Raw genomic sequence first — 20,007 nt, forward strand, 5'->3', positions numbered from 1 at the left:
GATAAATGTCAGTTGTTACTGCCTTTCAATGTGAATAACCTCAATAGTGATCAAACACTAAATGCGTGCTGTAATGGTGATGCTTCACCTTATAAGTATTGTTGTCAACCTAGGTGTTGATTAAATTAGTATTTCCTTCCCCTCGCTTCTCATAGATTACTGGGAAACCAGGGTGCCAAATTCATTCCAGCAAATTACTATTGTAATTCTATATTGATTATTCTGGGACAGTTAGTCAATTATTCTGGGCTGGGATGCAATGTCCAAAGCAATTTAATTGTGTTTGGTGTGGCCCAACTAACTTGGTGTCGCATAACTTTAGACATAAACAGTAGGAATCTGTATATGAGAGCAGTAAGGGAAAGGTTTGTTCTAAATCTCCGATGGACTGAACATCAGATGTTCTAACAGTATAGTCCATTTGTACACAATTCATTCTACTACCAACACTGAAAGAATGAGTGACTTCATTCACATTACAGTACTATGTGCACATATGGTCACCATTCTGCAGCAGGGACTGTAACCATTTGAATATTTACATGATCATAGCTATATGCAGGGCAAATTTGTTTTAGAAGTACAGTTAAATTGGGAACTGTCTTTTGTATTAAAGTGGTCTTCTGAGGGGTGACAGCATTCTATCTATAAATTGCAAGCCATACTAATCAGACTCAGGTAAGTCAACGGAATTCATGATCAAGGTCTAAGAGCTAGTTGTCAAAAGCAAAGAAACTATCATTGGGCCAGGATACCATTTGCATCCTTGACCGAGGTGTTTGAAATGTTGAATATTTCAATTACATGACTATTGAGAAGCATCCAATTATTTAATGATCCTGCTTCAACATCAGAATGGTGAAACTGAGCAAATTGGGATTCCCATTCTCCACACTGCCCCAACCTCATCAAGAAGCCGAACAAAGGTTTGATGTGAAATCAGCCAATCAACATCCATCAGAGATGGATGATTTATGTATTTATTGTTTCATGGGGTGTGGACATCATTGGCAAGGCCAGCATTTGTTGCCCATCCCTAATTGCCCTTGAACTGAGTGGCTTGTCATTTCAGAAGACAGTTAAGAGTCAACCACATTACTGTGGATCTGGAATCACATTAGGCCAGAACAGGTAAGGGTAGCAGATTTCCTTCCCTAAAGGACATTAGATAAACCCCAGATGGGTTTTTACCACAATCGATGATAGTTGACATGGTCACCATTACAGAGACTAGCTTTCAATTCCAGATTTTTTATTAATTGAATTCAAATTCCACCAGCTGCCATGGTGGGATCTGAGCCCATATCCCAGGAGCATTAGCCTGGGCCTCTGGATTACTAGTCCAGTAACATCTCCCCTGAATGCAATGGGCTGACAATGTGATAATGTACAACCAGAGTAGGCAGAACAGACGAAGATACGAATTAGGAACAGGAGTAGGCCACTCGGCCCCTTGAGCCTGCTCTGCCATTCAATAAGATCATGGCTGATCTGATTGTAAACTCAACTCCACATTCCTGCCTACCCCTGATAACCTTTCACCCCCTTGTTAATCAAGAATCTATCTCCCTCTGCCTTAAAAATATCCAAAGTCTCTGCTTCCACCTCCTTTTGAGTAAGAGAGTTCCAAAGACTCACGACCCTCAGAGAAAAAATGTCTCCTTATCTCTGTCTTAAATGGGCAACCCCTTATTTTTGAACAGTGACCCCTAGTTCTAGATTCTCCCAGAATAAAACATCCTTTCCCAATCCACCCTATCAAGATCCCTCAGGATCTTGCATGTTTCAATCAAGTCGCCTCTTACTCTTCTAAACTTCAGCAGATGGCCTGTCCAACCTTTCCTCATAAGGCAATCCTTCCATTCCATGTATTAGTCTAGTAAACATTCTCTGCGCTACTTCCAACGTATTTACATACTTCTTTAAATAAGGAGACCAATCCAGATGTGATCTCACTAATGCCCTGCATAATTGAAGCATAACATCCCTACTTTTGCATTCAATTCCCCTCATAACAAATGATAACATTCTATTGGCTTTCCGAATTACTTGCTGTACCTGAATACTTTTTTTTGCGATTCATGCGCTGGGACACCCTCTGCATCTCCTTAGATGGCAACTTTCAAAGCCGCAACCACTACCATCTAGAAGGACAAGAGCAGCAGACACATGGGAACACCGCCACCTGGAAGTTTCCCTCCAAGCCACTCATCATCATAACTTGGAGCTATATTGCCAGGTCAAAATCTGGAACTCCCCTTCCTAACAGCACTGTGGGTGTACCCACACCACGTGGACTGCAGCTGATCAAGAAGACACCTCCCACCACCTTCTCAAGGGCAATTAGGGGTGGGCAATAAATGCTGGCCTAGCCAGCGATGCCCACATCTCATGAATGCATGATAAAAAATCTCAGAACTCTGCAATCTCTCACCATTTAGATAAGCTTCTTTTTTATTCTTCTTGCCAAAATGAACAATGTGAAATTTTCCACATTTCCTTCATTTGCCTGACCTTGGCCCATTCACTTAACCTATCTAAATCTCTTTCTAGTCTCCTTATGTCCTCTTCGCAAATTAACTTTCCTACCCTATCTTTGTGCCTTTGGTCCCTTCATCCAAGTCATTTGTATAAATTGTAAAAAGTTGAGGCCCCAGCACCGATCCCTGTGGCATGCCACTCATTACATCTGGCCAACCAGAAAAATACACATTTATGCCAACTCTGTTTCCTGTTAACTAGCCAATCTTCATCTATGCCAATATGTTACCACCTACACCGTGAGCTTTTATTTTCCACAATAACCTTTGATGTGGTACTTCATCAAATGTCTTCTGGAAATCCAACAGTTCCCCTTTATTCACAGTACATGTTACTTATTCAAAGAACTCCAATAAATTGTTAAACATGATCTCCCTCTCACAAAACCATTTGACTCTGCCTGATTGCCTTCAACTTTTCTAACTGCCCTGCTATAACATCTTTAATAATAGCTTCTAACATTTTCCCTATGAAAGCTATCTAGCCTGTAGTTTTCTGCTTTGTCTCCCTCCCTTTCTCAATAAAGGAGTTACATTTGCTATTTTCCAATCTATTGGAACCTTCCCCGAATCTCAGGAAATTTGGAAAATTAATAAACATTAATCTCATCAACGATCTCACCAGCCACTTCTTTTAAGACCCTAGGATGAAGTCCATCAATACACAGGGACTTGTCAGCCCACACCTCCAACAATTTGCTCAGTACAACTTCCCTGGTGATTGTAATTTTCTTGAATTCCTCCCTCTCTTCCAATTCCTGATTTACAGCTATTATTGGGGTGTTACTTGTATCCTCGATAGTAAAGCCGATGCAATTCATCTGCCATCTCCTTTTTTTCCATTATTAATTCCCCATTCTCTCACTCTAGAGGACCAATGCTCATTTTGTTAACATTGTTCATTTTCAAAAATCTACAGAAACTCTATCGGTCTTTATACTTCTAGCTAGCTTTCTCTCGTACTCTAATTCTTCTCTCCCTATTAATCTTCTAGTCAATCTTTGCTGTTTTTTACATTCTGTCCAATTTTCTGACCTGGCACCTATCTTTGTGCAATTATATGCTTTTTCTTTAAGTTTGATACAATCTTTAACTTTTTTAGTTAACCACAGATGGTGGGTCCTCCCCTTGGAATTTTTTGTTCTCGTTGGAATGTGTCTATTATGTGTATTCTGAAATATCCACTTAAATGTCTGCCACTGCATCTCTGTTGACCTATCCCTTAACCTAATTTGCCAGTTCACTTTAGCTAGCTCTGCTTTCATAATTGCCCTTATTTAAGTTTAAAATACTAGCCTTGGACCCATTCTTCTCTCCCTCAAACTGAATGTTAAAACCAATCACATTATGATCACTTACCTAGGGGCGCCTGCACTATGAGGTCATTAATTAATCCTACCTAGTTAAATCCCCCATGATTATCTGACAAGCTTCCTGACAAACACCCATTACTTCTCCCTTTATATCCCGTTCTGCCATGTGAGTACTGTTAGGGAGCCTGTACACCACTCTCACAAGTGACTTCTTGCCTTTATCATTTCTCATCCCTACCCAAACTGTTTCTACATCCTGAACTTAGGTCATTCCTCTCTATTGTGCTAATACCATCATTAATTAACAGAGCCACCCCTCCACCCTTCCCTAGTTTCCTGTCCTTCCTAAATGTCATGTACCCTTCAATTTTCAGGTCGCAATCTATCATCCTGCAGCCATGTCTCTGTAATGGCTATCAGATTGTGCTTATTTATTTCTATTTGTGCTGTCAGTTCATCTATTTTGTTATGTGCATTCAGATACAGAACCTTTAGTTTTGTCCTTTTATTTTTGTAACCTCTAGCCTTGTCTGCTGATTTATTCTTAGATTTATACTCTCTATCCCTTCCTGTCACAGTCTGTTTATCATTTCCCATATTAATGCCTGTCTCTCTTGTCTTGTCCCTGCTCTTTGAGTTACCACATCTTCCCAAATTTGATCCCTTGCCCCCACTACTTAGTTTATTTAGAAAGATTATGATGAGATTCTATGGGGTCACCAATATGATATACAACAATTAAAAAGCAATTGTCAGGCTGGTAACATGCTATCCTACGCATGACACAAATAGCCATTTCAGCTTTTAGGAGATAATATTTCATCCAAAGGATAGCACCTCTGAAAATGCAGCAACTCCTTGGTACTGCATTGAAATGGTCAGTCTACATAATTTGCTCAAGTTTCTGGAACAGGGCTTGAATCCATGATTTTCTCTTTCAGGGAAGAAGGTGCCAAAGTAGAAAAGCTGAGCTGGGTAATGATTAGTTCTTCAGGGCTGCGAGCTGTCAGAGTACTTTATTTACCAAATGTAAGGGATTGTGGGTGGAGAAAGCTATTCTTCAGAGTGGAGAAAGCTATTAGATGTTTGCTGCTTTCGATATTCTGTGTGTTCTTCTATTTCCATGGATTACTTTCATTAGAGCAGGAAAAGGGGAGATAATAATTAATAGTTCTTAAAATTACGATGAGCTTAAAAGAGGTGAAAGAGAAAACATTTCCTTTAGTTGGGAAAGAGATGTTGAGGGGCCATTAATTTAAAATTATTAAATGAGAGTGGAGAGAGACAAGGGGAAATGTGTTGATACAGAGGGTTTTAGGGAGCATGAAGGCTTTGCTATGGGAAGCAGTGAAGGCCAGACCAAGTGCAGGGAAATACACAGCTATGAGGAGAGCGTGGAGTACTGGGATTGGTTTTTGATTGCTCCAGTGAAAAACTGGCATAGACATAATGGACTAATTGGCTGTTTTATTAAAGGGATTATGAGTTGATTGGAAAGTGTTTAAAATGATGAAGGGATGAAAGAGAGTAGATAGAATCAGTGATTGAGGTATAGAACGAAGATTAAATCTAAAATGTAGAAGTAGAAGAAACCTTTCTACATGGAGAGTTGAGAGGCTGGGGAACACACGAGCTGAGCTAGTGATTGAAGCAGAGACCAGGTCAATATTTAGATAGATGATTCGAGGAAGGTGGGATAAAGGGATAAGGAAACAGGGTGTGCACATCAGAGTAGGATGAGCACTGACGTAAGCTGTTTGGATCAAACAGCCTGTCACAGTGTTGCAATTCTGACATTTCGATTAAGTTTTCTTCCTTGTCACACTCTTGGTATTGCTGAATATGCTTCCTGCAACCCTGTGCTATTAGTCAGATTTTGGACATTTTTCCTTTCCTTAACCTAAGTCAATGCATCCCCACATGATATTTATTGTTAGCTCATGTTGCGCGTTTAATATTTCTGTTGTCCTATAAACTACCCAAAGAATAAACAATTCTGATTCAGTAAAATGTTGTCACAAAAGTAAAGTAGGTTTACACAGTAAGAGTGCATTACTTCCCCCATTTACAAAGCACGCACACACAGCACTAAGTAATATACACAATATACTACAGTCCTGTTTGACACTCTTTTGAGAAAAATGCTTAATTATGCAAACTCTACATACTACGTACACACCTCCGTTGGATTGTCCACTCCCTTCCAATGCTGGTCGAGTGTAACATTACACAGTCGTCTTGTGCTCTGTAACAAGCACTTCATCGAAAATTGCTGTTGGCCGCTCAGCATCTAGATAAACAGCAAAGTAACAATCCTCAGTTTCTCTAGAAAATACTTCTGAGTGAAAAGGACACTCTAAGGAATGGTTCAGGGGGATTATCAGTTCAGGCACATGCAGAGGCAGAGGAAGAAAACAGCATGAGGAAAGAACTATTTAAATTTAGAGGGAAGTACTGGTTCCAGTTATACGTCCCAAGGTTCAGTATGCTCAACATATTTAAGGCAACATCTAACTATAGATGGGAAAAAGAAAAATTGAAAACTATATAAAGCTGAATTACTTAACAAACATTGTTGATGACTTTTGACCATCTACATCGAATGGAAGCAGCCTCCACATTGTACCAGTAACAAGGCCAGGTCATTAAGGTGCATTAAAAATTTGTTACCAAGATTCCTGGCATAAGCCATGCGACGCTCCTTTAATTGCTGAAGATATTGAAAAGTCCCCCTAGGGCCTTTAGTTCTTATCCAAAGAGAGAGATAGTTCAACACACATCAGAAATGGCAGACTGGGTCCAGGAGCCGCAGAACACCTCGAAACCCAGTTTGTCTACCACTTGGACCATTTACCAATTTCAAGCAGGTTGTTCGAATCATAGCTCTCAAGAGTGATTGTTTTCTTCTACAAATTGGAAGGACATGGCATTATCTGTGCATTTCAATGCTAACCTGGGACTTTTTTTTTAAAAAAAAGATGCACTGCAAGAATGCACCAAGGCTTCTTAGACAGCACCTTCCAAACCCATAACCACTACCGTCTAGAAGGACAAGGGCAGCAGATGCATGGGAACACCACCACCTGGAAGTTCCCCTCCAAATCACTCACCACCCTGACTTGGAAATATATCGCCGTTCCTTCACTGTCGCTGGGTCAAAATGCTGGAACTCCCTCCCTAACAGCACTGTGGGTGTACCTACACCACATGGACTGCAGCAGTTCAAGAATGTAGCTCACCACCACCTTCTCAAGGGCAACTAGGGATGGGCAGTAAATGCTGGCCCAGCCAGCGACACTCACATCCCATGAAAAAAAAGAGCAGGGGAGGGACAGGGTCAGACAGTGTGAAGGGGGGGGTGGGTGGGTGGGGACAGGGTCAGACTGCATGAACGGGGGTGGGGGACAGAGTCAGTGTTAATGGGTGGAAAAAAGGACAATGGCCCACAAAGAATTCAAGAGGATGCAACAAGGGACTAGAGTCCAATTTTCTCCCACCCTCACATGATCACTTGGAAATCTACTTCTCCTTTCTTCCGGTTTCTTGGTTGAAAAAATAACTTCTTTGGAAAAATGGGAATAAACATGCAGACCGCAGGGCAGATGAAGCAAGAACCAAGAGGCATAAAAACGCCAAACGCTATTGTTGACAACGTGCTGTCCCACAATGAAACTGGGATGCATCTGGCTATACACGAGTCCTGTTCTACACTGCTGAAGGACAGCAATCTCTTCCAATATCATTGGAACATCCAGTTTCAGTGCTGAAGCATCCATAGACGTCTTTAACACTGCCTTGCATTAAAGGAGCTTACATATGTAGGACACCCTTCACATCCTCGGAATATCATGTCTGCTTCACAGCCTTTGATGTAATTCCTACTGTAATGTAGGAAAATGCAGCAGCCAACTGATGCAAAACAAGGTTTCACAAAACAGTAACACACCACAGTTCATCTTTTTAGTGGTGTTGGTGTCTGAATTTGAATAGTGCCATGCGCTCCCTTGCCTGAGGTGGCAGACAGGGCCTTGATGTAACATCTCACCTGAAAAACAGCACCTGCAACCATGCAGCACTCCCTCAGTACTACACTCAAAAATCAGCCGAGGTTATGGGGTTCAAGGTCGGCAGTGGGGTTCGAACCCATGACCTCTTGACTCAGGGGTGAAAGTGCTACCACCAAGCCAAAGTTGATAGGTATTCTCAACAACCCACAACAATATATTGAGCAGCATCGAAATGAAAATGACAAACTTTATAATAATTTGATTTAAGTGGTTGAACTGTGACAGGAATGATCGACCAAAATTGACAAAATGGCACAGGTGCCAACATTTTTTATGTACCCACTGAACAAACCCCTGGGTAAGATGTTAATACTTGTGAATCAGAAACAACTCAAATAAAATCAAGTGTGAAACATTATTGAGAGAAAGATAAAGCACAGCTCACTGAAAACAAAGATTACTTAGTTATTGTGAATCACAGGTGAGCAATCCAAAGCAGGTGGAAAGAGTTAAGCTGGCAGCACCATAGCAAAATATCTCAAGAGATTCTCCCAGAAGGCACTGTCGGTTAGGGTAATGTGAAGATTACTTCATGTTATGCTAACCCTAAGTTTTGTCATTGATGAATAACTAATTGGTCGATATTTATTTGCTTCCAACATCTTCATTCAAAGAATCTTTTTTCTGTGTTCAGGGTTTTGAAGAATATGTCCAATTATTTCATCTTTGCCCGGTTGCTGTTTGATCTTACATTGCATCACCACGTTCAGGTGATTATGCTTAAGTTTTTCAATAAAGAAATGTGACAAAACAAAATGTGGTCAAAGTCTTAAATGGTTCGTACAACCCATCACTTGATAACAGTGCAAGACAATATAGAAAATCTTTCATGTTAAAGCTAGTCCTGAAATCAATGACTCTTTCATGCATATTGTAACTATTAAGTGGATATAAAATAGTCACCTCTTTCTTCAGAGACAGTCTGGACTTGGAACAGCCACTTCCCATCCTGTTATTCTTCATAAGATGACTGATGCAGGGTCTGGCATTGATAATCATAGCAGAGACTATTGCAAACAGATAATATAAACAGTGTCATTTTTTGAAAGATGGTGACATGGATGAACTGACAGAAAAAACAGGCGAAGCTCACCTCAAAAACGTCTGAAGCTGCAAAGAAAACCAAACCTCAGCTGTTCTACTGCTTTGGAGTGACGGGCTGTCTACATCACATTGTACAAGTCTTTCTAACATTGTTTTAAGACGGGTGAAAAAAGATCAAAGCTGGGGGTAAGTGTAAAAATGAAAACTAGTGACATGCAGATGGCATTTAAATTCTGAAGCTGTAAATTAACAGTGGACAGTCTTTACTCAGCAGACAAGCCAGACATCAATATCCCTATCAATAAGAACTTAAAGCTGACCGAGGGGGTTTAAGGTTATGCACTTAGTAAATTAAACACTTACCCCAAATATGTTCCAGGAGTTTTATTTTTGACTTAAGTTTAAGAAAACTATTTTAAAGAATTGCCTTAAAAACACATGCCACATGAAATACACAAGTACAAGGATCCTTCGATCTCTGGAGTCTGTGTTCGGACCTAACCCAAAACAGTTAGGAACAAGGAGCAGAATGCAAATAGGTTTAAGCATTCTCAACCCAGCCTCACATTGGTGTACTTTCATAAAAGTACTACCTGCAATCTAAATGGGAATCTCATTCACTGAGGCGTCAACAAAGGGCTGTTCTAGGAAACAGAAATGTTCTGTTATTCATTTTCCAAAGAATTTCACCAATGAACTCACCACTGCTGCAACTGCTCCCACTCTGGATCAGATTAATACAGCATAATCAAGTGCTTTTCTGAGCTTAATGTGTCCTTACCAAACTACCACAGAAAGAGATTCTATAGTAGAATAAACCCAACAGACAAAACCTATCCTCAATCACAAGAATTTTTCAAAGTTAACTTGAATATCAGTGGAGTGCAAAGTGCACAATATCTGGATAGCACCTTGAGCTGCAAGCATTCTATGATTCTATGATTGATGTGCACATGTACAGGAACCAAGAAACTGAGAGATCGAAAGAACAGCCAAGGTTCACCTAGTTTGCCTTTTACCATCCCGATAGCCACATGCTACAATAAGGGAGTTGTTAACTAATCATAGCAACCAATGTCTGTGAATTAGTCTACAGCCGAGATGAGGTGAAGAAAACACCTTTGGTGGACAGCTTTGGAAACCTTATTTCCAAAGTTACCTGTTCCTCCCAAGCATGCTAAACTTACCATGCGGTGCTTTAAATTACTTACATACTGTATCCCAATATTTGTATAATGCCTTTGACTTAATAAAATGTCCGAAGACAATTTACAGGAGCATCATCAATCAAAACTTGACACAAGGACAGGTGAACAAAAGCCTAGTGAAAGAGGCAGATTTTAAGGGGTGTATTTAAGGAGAGATAGAGAGGTGGAGATGATTAGGGAGGGAATCCCAGTGCTTAGGGCCTTGACAACTGAAAGCACAGACACCAATGGTGAAGCAATGGAAGTCAGGGAGGCACAAAAGGCCAAAATTGGAGGAGCAGAGATTTCAGAGGGTTTTAGGATTAGAGGAGGTTGAAGGCAGGGCAGGCTGAAACTACAGAGGGTTTTGAAAACAAGATGAGAATTTCAAAATTGAAGTATTCCTGGGCTGGGAGCCAAATGTAAGTCAGCACAAAGAGGGGTGATGGGTGAACAGGGCTTGGTGTGAGTTAAGCTAAAGGCAACAGAGTTTTGGATGAATTCAGGTTCATGGAGGGTGAAGTGGAGAAGATCCCAAAATATTATTTTTGTAGAAAATTTAGTTTATATTTGAATGAACCAATACTATCTGCTTCTACCATCTCCATAGGGACCCTATTCCACAGACTGACCTCTCAGGTGCAGGGGTCCTCTGATAACACTGCAATGGACAAATTGAAATAACTTGTCGTGTTCTGTACTCTAGTCCCTTTGGAATCCTAAAAATGTCACATTACCTCAACCTTCTCTTTTTCAATGGGAACACAGCCAACTTACTCTTCATAATTCAATCACACCATCGCCTCAATCATTCTGGTAGCTGTCTGATCATTTTCAATTCCTGCAATATCTTTTTTGAACTGTGGGGGCCCAAAAGTGAGCACAGTAACTTATAAAGTGGCATGGTTACCTCAATATTTCAGCTCCATTTTGACCTTTTAATACATCACAACAGCTGACTTGCTTTACTCACTGCCACTGAGCATTGTTGTAATCATTTCAATTTATTGTTTTATTAATCCACAGGATGTGGGCATTGCTGCTGAGGTTAGCATTATTGTCCATCCAACTATACAGCTGAGTGGCTTGTTTTGGTTCTAGAGTCAATTATAGGCCAGACCAGGTAAAGACAGAAGATTTCCTTCCCTTAAGGTCATTAGTGAATCAGATGAGTTTTTACAACATACCCGCATTTTCATGGTCACCATGATTTATCCTAGCTTTTTATTCCAGGTTTATTTCATTAACTGAATTTAAATTTTTCAGCCATTGTGGTGGGGTTTGAACTCCAGTATCTGGGTCATTCATTCAGGTCTCTGGATTAGTCCAGTAACAACCGCGACGATACCCCCATTTCCCTGTGCCACCCCACCCCCAGCACATGAAGGACTTTACATTTCTCTAGGCTGAATTTTACCAGTTCAATTCATAAGTCTATTTGAATACCCACATTTCTCACTGGGAGTTCCCCACTTATCAATGTGGGGCTGTTAGGCACAGGAATCTAACCAGGGACATCTATCAGGATCTATAAGAAATGAGAAGAGGCTTCAGAGTGGGAGCAGAACTGTGACGTGGTCACAGGTTCACTCAGTTATTTCAATACATCAGCAACTCTTGTCACAAGTTGTGCATCTTTTCAATGCGGTTACCTGGATAGGTCAGGAAGTTTGTTTTGTACTGCCATCACTCCAAGATACTTTAGAGCAGTGAGGACTAGGGTGTGGTGACGATTACAGCTGTTGATGCTCACTGTTGGTGAAAGTGAACAAACAGCAATTTAATAAACATTTTTAAAACTAGAAATTAGATCTGGTCACATTGATACCTTGCCTTTCCCATACATGAAGGATATACCATCATGTAGTGTGCAGTTTGGATTATTCTATATGCCCATATGAGAAACCTTATGTCACTGCACATTCTTTCTCTACAAAACTATACTTCCTATTGTCTTCTATGTCAGTTTTGTAGCAACCTTTTCCCCCATTATAAACTCCTATGACCCAATTTATAATGGCATTTTACCACATTGTAATTACACCTTTCTGCTGTATTTTTTAAGTGTCTCTGAACTTTGCAGCAAAGAATCTCCTACACTCCGCCCAACACTGCTTTTCCCATCTTACATCATCTAACGCGACTGACATAGCAATACTTTTACTCCTTTCTTCCTCAAGCACCTGGCTTCCCTTTAAAGGGAACTATGCCATTCACCTCAAATACTCCATGTTACAAGTCCACATTCTCAGCACTCTCGGGGTGAAGACGTTTCTTTTGAGTTCCCTGTTGGATTTATTAATTACTATCTTATAGCTATGGGCCCTTGTTTCAGACACCTCCTCAAGTGGTAATATTTTATTCTACCTTACCCTATCAAACCCCTTCATAATTAAAGAACTGCATTAGGTCACTTCTCAGCCTTGACATTTCTGGGGTCTAACCTTAGTCTATCCTGATAGTTATTCTACTAAGTTGCTTCTTAGCTATAAATGCGAATATCAAATTAAAGCATTAGATAAAAATGACAAAGTATGACTTAAAACAGAGACTGAGTTATGGATGTCTGGGAAAAGTGTCCTCTGCAGTCACCGTCGCCATGAAGCAGTCTGGGAAAAGTGTCCTCTGCAGTCATCGTCGCCGCGAAGCAGTCTGGGAAGAGTGTCCTCTGCAGTCACCGTCGCCGTGAAGCAGTCTGGGAAAAGTGTCCTCTGCAGTCACCGTTGCGTGAAGCAGTCTGGAAAGAGTGTCCTCTGCAGTCACCATCGCCGTGAAGCAGTCTGGGAAAAGCGTCCTCTGCAGTCACCGTCGCCAAGTGAAAAAAAACAAAGAGTGACATCACAGGACAACCTTAAGTTCATTGGTTAGTAAGTAACTGCGAGTTTGAACTACCTATTCTAAGTTGATTTCAGATTAAAGGTGACTACTGGGGTCCAGGATCGGAGGCCTAACACTTCAGCTTCAACTCAGCAGAGAGAGCGAATTCCAGTTGATTTTAAAAAGTGTATTTTGAATCTCTATTCTAACTTGCTTTCAGATTAAAGGTAAATAGGAGAAATATGTTACAGATTGATAAACTAAAGACCAGTAGGAAATTTAAAAACAAATCGAAAAGCTAATTAAACAAAATAGAGATGCAGGGTCAGGTGATGTGTTGTAGGTGCATGATGTGGGAGCTGGTGGACCCCATTGTGGTTCCTAGTGACCACATCTGTAGCAAATGTTGGTTGCTCGAGGAACTCCGGCTCAGAGTTGATGAGCTGGAGTCTGAGCTTCAGACACTGCGACACATCAGGGAGGGGGAGAGTTACCTGGACACTGTGTTTCAAGAGACAGTCACACCCCTTAGATTATCTACCTTAAATTCGGCCAGTGGTCAGGGACAGGAGGGTGTGACTATGAGTGAGGCAGGTAGAGGGATCCAGGAAGTAGCACTACAGAAGCCTCAGCCCTTATCCAACAGGTTTGAGATTCTTGCTCCCTGTGTGGACGAGAGCGGGGACTGTAGGGAGAATGACCAAACTGCCCATAGCACCGTGGTACAGGGAGCCATTCAAGTGGGGGGAGAAAAGAGAAACGTAGTTGTAATCGGGGATAGTATAGTTAGGGGAATAAATACTGTTCTCTACCTGGTGCCAGGGTTAAGGATATCTCATTTGGGCTACAGAGGAACTTGGGAGTGGGAGGGTTAAGACCCAGTTGTCGTGGTTCACCTAGGTACCAACGATATAGGTAGAACAAGGAAAGAGGTTCTGCTGAGGGAATACGAGCAGCTAGGGGCTAAATTAAAAGGCAGAACCAAAAAGGTAATACTCTCCTAATTACTACCTGAGCTACGAGCTAGTTGGCACAGGGTCAATAAGGTTAAAGAGGTAAATGCGTGGCTCAAAGATTGGTGTGGGAGAAATGGGTTCGAATTCATGGGACATTGGCACCAGTACTGGGGAAAAAGGGAGCTTTTCTGTTCAGATGGGCTCCACTTGAATCATGCTGGGACCAGTGTCCTGGCGAATCGCATAACTAGGGTCATAGATAGGGCTTTAAATGAAGTAGTGGAGGGGGAGGGTTCAGTTGCATGGAAATATAAAAAATCAAAGTTTAAGCTGCACAAAGAGTGCAGCTAAGTGACGAGGCTGGTTGTTACCAAAAACTGAAAGGAAGGGACAGAGTGTGTGAACGCCACATTGCACCAAAGAATCATATAAGAGTAGGGAAAATTGACAATAGGGCAAACTTAAAGGCTTTGTATTTGAATGCGTATAGCATTCAGAATAAAACTAATGAGTTAACAGTGTAAATAGAAATAAATAGGTATGATTTGATGGCAATTACTGAGACATGGTTACAGAGAGAACAGTTGAATATCCAAGGGTACTCAAGTGTTTCGGAAGGATAGGCAGGAAAGAAAAGGAGGTGGTGTAGCTTTATTAGTAAAGGCAGAGATCAGTGCTATAGTGAGGAATGATATAGGCACTGGAGAGCAAGACATAGAGTCAGTCTGGACAGAAATAAGAAATAGCAAGGGAAAGAAGTCCCTGGTGGGAGTAATCTATAGGTCTCCAAACAGTAGTTCAGCAGTAGGGCACAGTATAAACCAGGAAATGCTGGGAGCATGTAAGAAAGGCATGGCAATAATCATGGGCGATTTTAATATGCATTTAGACCGGATTAATCAATTTGGCAAGGGTAGCCTCGAGGGAGAGTTCATAACGTGTATTAGAGATTGTTTCTTGGAGCAATATGTTGTGGAACCAACCAGGGAGCAGGCTATTCTGGATTTGGTTTTGTGTAATGAGATGGGGTTGATGAATGATCTCATAGTAAAGGATCCTCGAGGGAAGATGATCATAGCATGCTAGAATTTCAAGTTCAGTTTGAGAATGAGAAACTTGAGTCCCACATTAGTGTTCTGGAGTTAAACTAAGGTAATTACATAGGCATGAGGGCAGATTTGGCCCTAGTGGACTGGGCAGGAAGACTACAAGGTAGGGCAGTTGATGAACAGTGGCAGATATGTAAGGAGATATTCAATTCCTCCCAAGTAAAATATATTCCAAAGAGAAAGAAAGATGGTAAGAGGGGGAAAAAGCATCCATGACTAAGCAAGGAAGTTAAAGATAACATAAAGGCAAAAACTAAGGCATACCAAATTGCAAAGGTCAGTGGCAGGCTGGAAGATTGGGAAACTTTTAAAGATCAACAAAGGGTTACTAAAAAAATAATAAAAAAAGCGAAGTTAAATTATGAAAGAAAACTAGAGCAAAATGTAGAAACTGATAGCAAAAGCTTTTACAAGTATATAAAAGGAAAGAGAGTAGGTAAAGTGAATGTTGGTCCCTTGGAGGATGAGACTGGGGAGCTAATAGTGGTGAACGCAGAAATGGCAGAGACGCTTAATCAATATTTTGCCTCAGTTTTCACAGTGGAGGACACTAGTACCACCGCAAAAGTAACAGGTAGTGCAGAGGGTATAGAGAAGGAGGAACTTAAAACAATCACCATCACTAGAGAAAAAGTACTGAGCAAACTATTGGGATTAAAGGGTGACAAGTCCCCAGGCCCTGATGGCCTACATCCCATTAAAGGAAGTGGCAGCGGAGATAGTGGATGCATTGGCTATAATATTCCAAAATTCCCTGGATTCTGGAAAGGTTCCAGTCGATTGGAAAAATGCTAATATGACACCCTTATTCAAAAAGGGGAGGGAGGCAGAAAGTGGGAAACTATAGACCAGTTAGTTTAACGTCTGTCGTTGGAAAATTGTTGAAATCCATTATTAAGGGAGTAGTAATGGGGCATTTGGAAAGTCAAAATGCAATCCATCAGAGTCAACATGGTTATATGAAGAGTAAATCGTGTTTGACTAATTTGCTAGAGTTCTTTGAAGATGTGACAAGCAAAGTGGATAATGGGGATCCTGTAGATGTAGTATATCTGAACTTCTTTGATAAGGTGCCGCACAAAAGATTAATACACAAGATAAGGTCACATGGAGTTAGGGGTAATATATTAGCTTGGATAGAGGATCGGCTAACCAACAGAAAGCAGAGAGTCAGGATAAATCAGTCTTTTTTTCTGGATGGCAAGCTGTAACTAGTGGGGTGCCACAAGGTTCGGTCCTTGGGCCCTAACTATTTACAATCTATATTAATGACTTGGATTCAGAGATAGGAGGTACTATAGCTAAATTTGCAGGTGACACCAAAATAGGTGGGAAAGTATGTTGCAATGAAGAAATAAGAATTTTACAAATGGATATGGACAGGTTAGGTGAATGGGCCAAAATTTGGCAGATGGAGTTTAACGTGGATAAGTGTGAGGTTATCCATTTTGGTCGGAAGAATCAAAAGGCGACTTATTATTTAAATGGAGAGAAACTTCAGAATGCTTCAGTGCAGAGGGATCTGGGTGTCCTCGTGCATGAATTGCTGAAAGCTAGTATGCAGGTACAGCAGGTAATAAGGAAGGAAAATGGAATTTTGGCATTTATTGCTAAAGGAATAGAGTATAAAAATAGGGAAGTGTTATTGCAACTGTACAAGGCATTGGTGAGACCGCGCCTGGAGTACTGTGCACAGTTTTGGTCCCCTTACTTGAGGAAGGATGTAATTGCATTGGAGGCGATTCAGAGGAGGTTCACTTGATTGATTCCAGAGATGCGGGGCTTGTCTTATGAGGAGAGATTGAGCAGTTTAGGCCTATACTCGTTATGAGAGGATGAGAGGAAATCTAATTGAGGTATATAAAATGCTAAAGGGGATAGACAAAGTAGATGTGGAGCAGATGTTTCCCCTTGTGGGGCATTCTAGAATGAGAGGCCATAGTTTTAGACTAAGGGGCGGTAGATTTAAATCAGAGATGAGGAGGAATTACTTTTCTCAAAGAGTTGTGAATCTGTGGAATTCATTACCTCAGAGTGCAATGGATGCCGGGACACTGAATAAATTTGAGGAGATGGACAGATTTTTAATTAGTGACAGGTTGAAAGTTTATGGGGAGAGGGCGGGAAATTGGAGTTGAGGCCGAAATGAGATCAGCCATGATTGTATTGAATGGCGGGGCAGGCTCGTGGGGCTGAATTTCCTTCTCCTGCTCCTAGTCCTTATGTTCTTACATCCTGGTCTAAATTTGCCATTATGATGAATAGCTATAACACCTGTCATTACATATTGCTCAAACTTCTCAACAGTGGTTGGTGTTTCAGCTCAATGGCACGTAACTAAAAAGACAGGCTCCTTTCATCTCCTCCAAATTTTCCTCGTGAAGCTACTGTTACAATGTTTCAAAAAAGGACAGCCCCTCATACCCAAGTACATTACCTTAGGAGGATGAAGAAATTTACAACCGACAGGTCAAGGAAGCAAAACCACAATCGCACTGATTTCTTAATTGCTAAACTCTGCAAATACAGCTGCATACAGCCACAGGGTCCCAACACAAAAGAGGTTCCTAGGATTACTTCAACTACATACAATGTGGGATGGGTGAGGGATGCCGACTATGGGAGTTTTACTGAAATCACATTCAGAGTCAGAGATTAGAAAGAAAATTGGTCAGATTAGAAAACAGGATTTGACACCGAGCCACATAAGGAGGTACTATGGCAGATGAGGAAAGCTTGGTGAAAGAAGCAGGTTTTAAGGAATGCCTCAGAGGATGAAAGAGAGGAAGAGGGGAAAAGAGGTGCATGGAGGGTATTCCAGAACTCAGGGCCCAGGCAGCTGAAGGCACAGCAACCATTAGAGGAGCAACTAAAATCAGAAATGTGCAAAAGACCAGATTTGGAGGAGTGCAAATAACCTGGAGGATTGTAGGGTTGGAGAAGGTTACAGAGATAGGGCGCGTGAGGCCATGAAGGGATTTGGAAACAAAGATGAGAATTTTAAAGTTGAGGCATTATTTAACCTGGAGCCAATGCAGGTTTCAGAAAAGAGAATCTGCTCATTTGGCAACGTGCAACCCACTTTGCATATTTCATAAAACACAGAAAAGTGCTTCTGCCCTGCAAAATATGACATTCAATTTGAATCACAGAATGGTTGCAGCACAGAAGGAGGTCATTCACCTGCTGTGTCTGTGCTGGCTCTGCAAAATAGTAATTTATCTAGTGTCATTCTCCCCTTAAGCCTGCACATTCTTCCTTCTCGGATAATAATCTAATTCCCTCTTGAATGCCTTGATTAAACCCGTCTCCACCATACTTTCAAGCAGTGCATCTGTAATCAGAACCCTTAAATATGAAGCCTTAATGCCAATCAAATGTACATATTAGATAATGCACAGTTCCCCAATGTCAAATACACATGGTCAGAGTCACAGTCAATGCCAAAATGAAATGTCTGGACCTTTCAAACAATCAATTGAGTTTAACATAAAGCTCTGGTAATAGAATGCCACCCCAAAATCATTGCTGGATTTTATTGCCCTCGCAGAGTTGCACAGTGTACTCTAGGCAAAAACCCAAGCCTTCAAATTACAGAAAAGGGAAATAGAGGATGGACTAATTTAAGTGACCAGAGCATAAAGTCTAACGAAATTTCTAGCCAGGGGGTCACTTAGGGTCACACACAAGTAGCAGCTTCAACAATCATTCTCCTCAATAACACAGCTGCCATTTTACTCTAGCAACAGAAATCCAGACAATCAGCAATGCACACATTCAAATTTCATGTGACACTGCGATTTAGTGACTATCATTCTGAGCAAACGGTTCATCTTTTCCAAAGAATGCAACTTCGATAGTACTGACGGGGCTGGTGGAACGAGGCTGCTTGCAAGATGTAAGTGTTTAAAAACATTACAGCAGTGTCAGCTGTGGCTCATTGGGTAGCACACTCGTTTCAAAGCTGGAGGTTGTGGGTTCAAGTCCCACTCCTGACAGTTGAGCATAGATCTCGACTCACACTCCAGTGAGAGAGTTCTGCATTGTTGAAAGCACTGTCTTTCGGATGCATCATCAAACGAGACCTGGTCTGCCCAAGTGGATGCAAATGATCCCGTGGCGCCATTCAAAGAGCAGCGGAAGAGATCTCCTTGGTGTCCTGGCCAATAATTATGCCCCAACCAACATCATTAAAACAGATTATTTGTTCATTAACCCGCTGCTGTTTGTGGAAGCTTGCTGTATGCAAATTGGCTGCTGTATTTCCGACGTTACAGTAGCTTCAAAAGTGCTTCATTGGCTGTAAAGGACATCCTGAGGTCATAAAAGACATTAGAAATGTAAGTCTTTCTTTTGGAACAGCAGTGAAAATCAATTCTGAATGGAATATTTCAAAACTCTGCAGATGAAAGGTTTCAAATTAAAGCATTCATGTCTGCTACTGCACTAACACTGCAAAGGTGATCTACTGTTCCAACCACAATATTAAACTGTAAGGATTTTTTTTAAATTAGAAACATTGTGATTGAAAAATACAGTTTTAAAGCTACCAGTTGAGTACACTACGAAGTACTGTTTTAAAGCAGCAAGTAGTGTACAATCAAAATACACTAGTGCACACTCCAAATACTACTTTAAAGCTGAGTAGGTTACACTCCAACACACTACAAATGCTGCTTTAAATCATCGAGTAGTGTACACTACAAGTAATGTTTGAAATCAGCAACTAGTATACACTAGAAAGTACTGTTTTAAAGCAGCGAATAGTGTACACTGCAAAGCACTGTTTTAAATCAGCAAGTAGTGTTCACTACTAAGTCCTGTTTTAAATCATCAAGTAGTGTACACTACAAGTAATATTTTAAATCAGCAACTAGTGTACACTACAAAGTGCTATTTTAAAGCAGCCAGTTGAGTACACTACAAAGTACTGTTTTAAATCAGCGAGTAGTGTACACTACAAAATACTGCTTT

General features: G+C 41.0%; 1 protein-coding gene across 1 annotated transcript in view; it reads right to left on the bottom strand.

Moving 5' to 3' along the window:
* akap11 (A kinase (PRKA) anchor protein 11) overlaps positions 1 to 20,007 on the bottom strand; it is a 118,177-nt gene that overhangs the window by 81,143 nt on the left and 17,027 nt on the right. The window contains 2 exon segments of the mRNA XM_078560612.1: positions 6,033 to 6,143; positions 8,824 to 8,927. Coding sequence (XP_078416738.1) covers positions 6,033 to 6,143; positions 8,824 to 8,927 — 215 coding nt within the window.

Source organism: Cetorhinus maximus, chromosome 16 (assembly GCF_964194155.1).
Source record: "Cetorhinus maximus chromosome 16, sCetMax3.hap1.1, whole genome shotgun sequence".
NCBI classification, from domain to species: domain Eukaryota; kingdom Metazoa; phylum Chordata; class Chondrichthyes; order Lamniformes; family Cetorhinidae; genus Cetorhinus; species Cetorhinus maximus.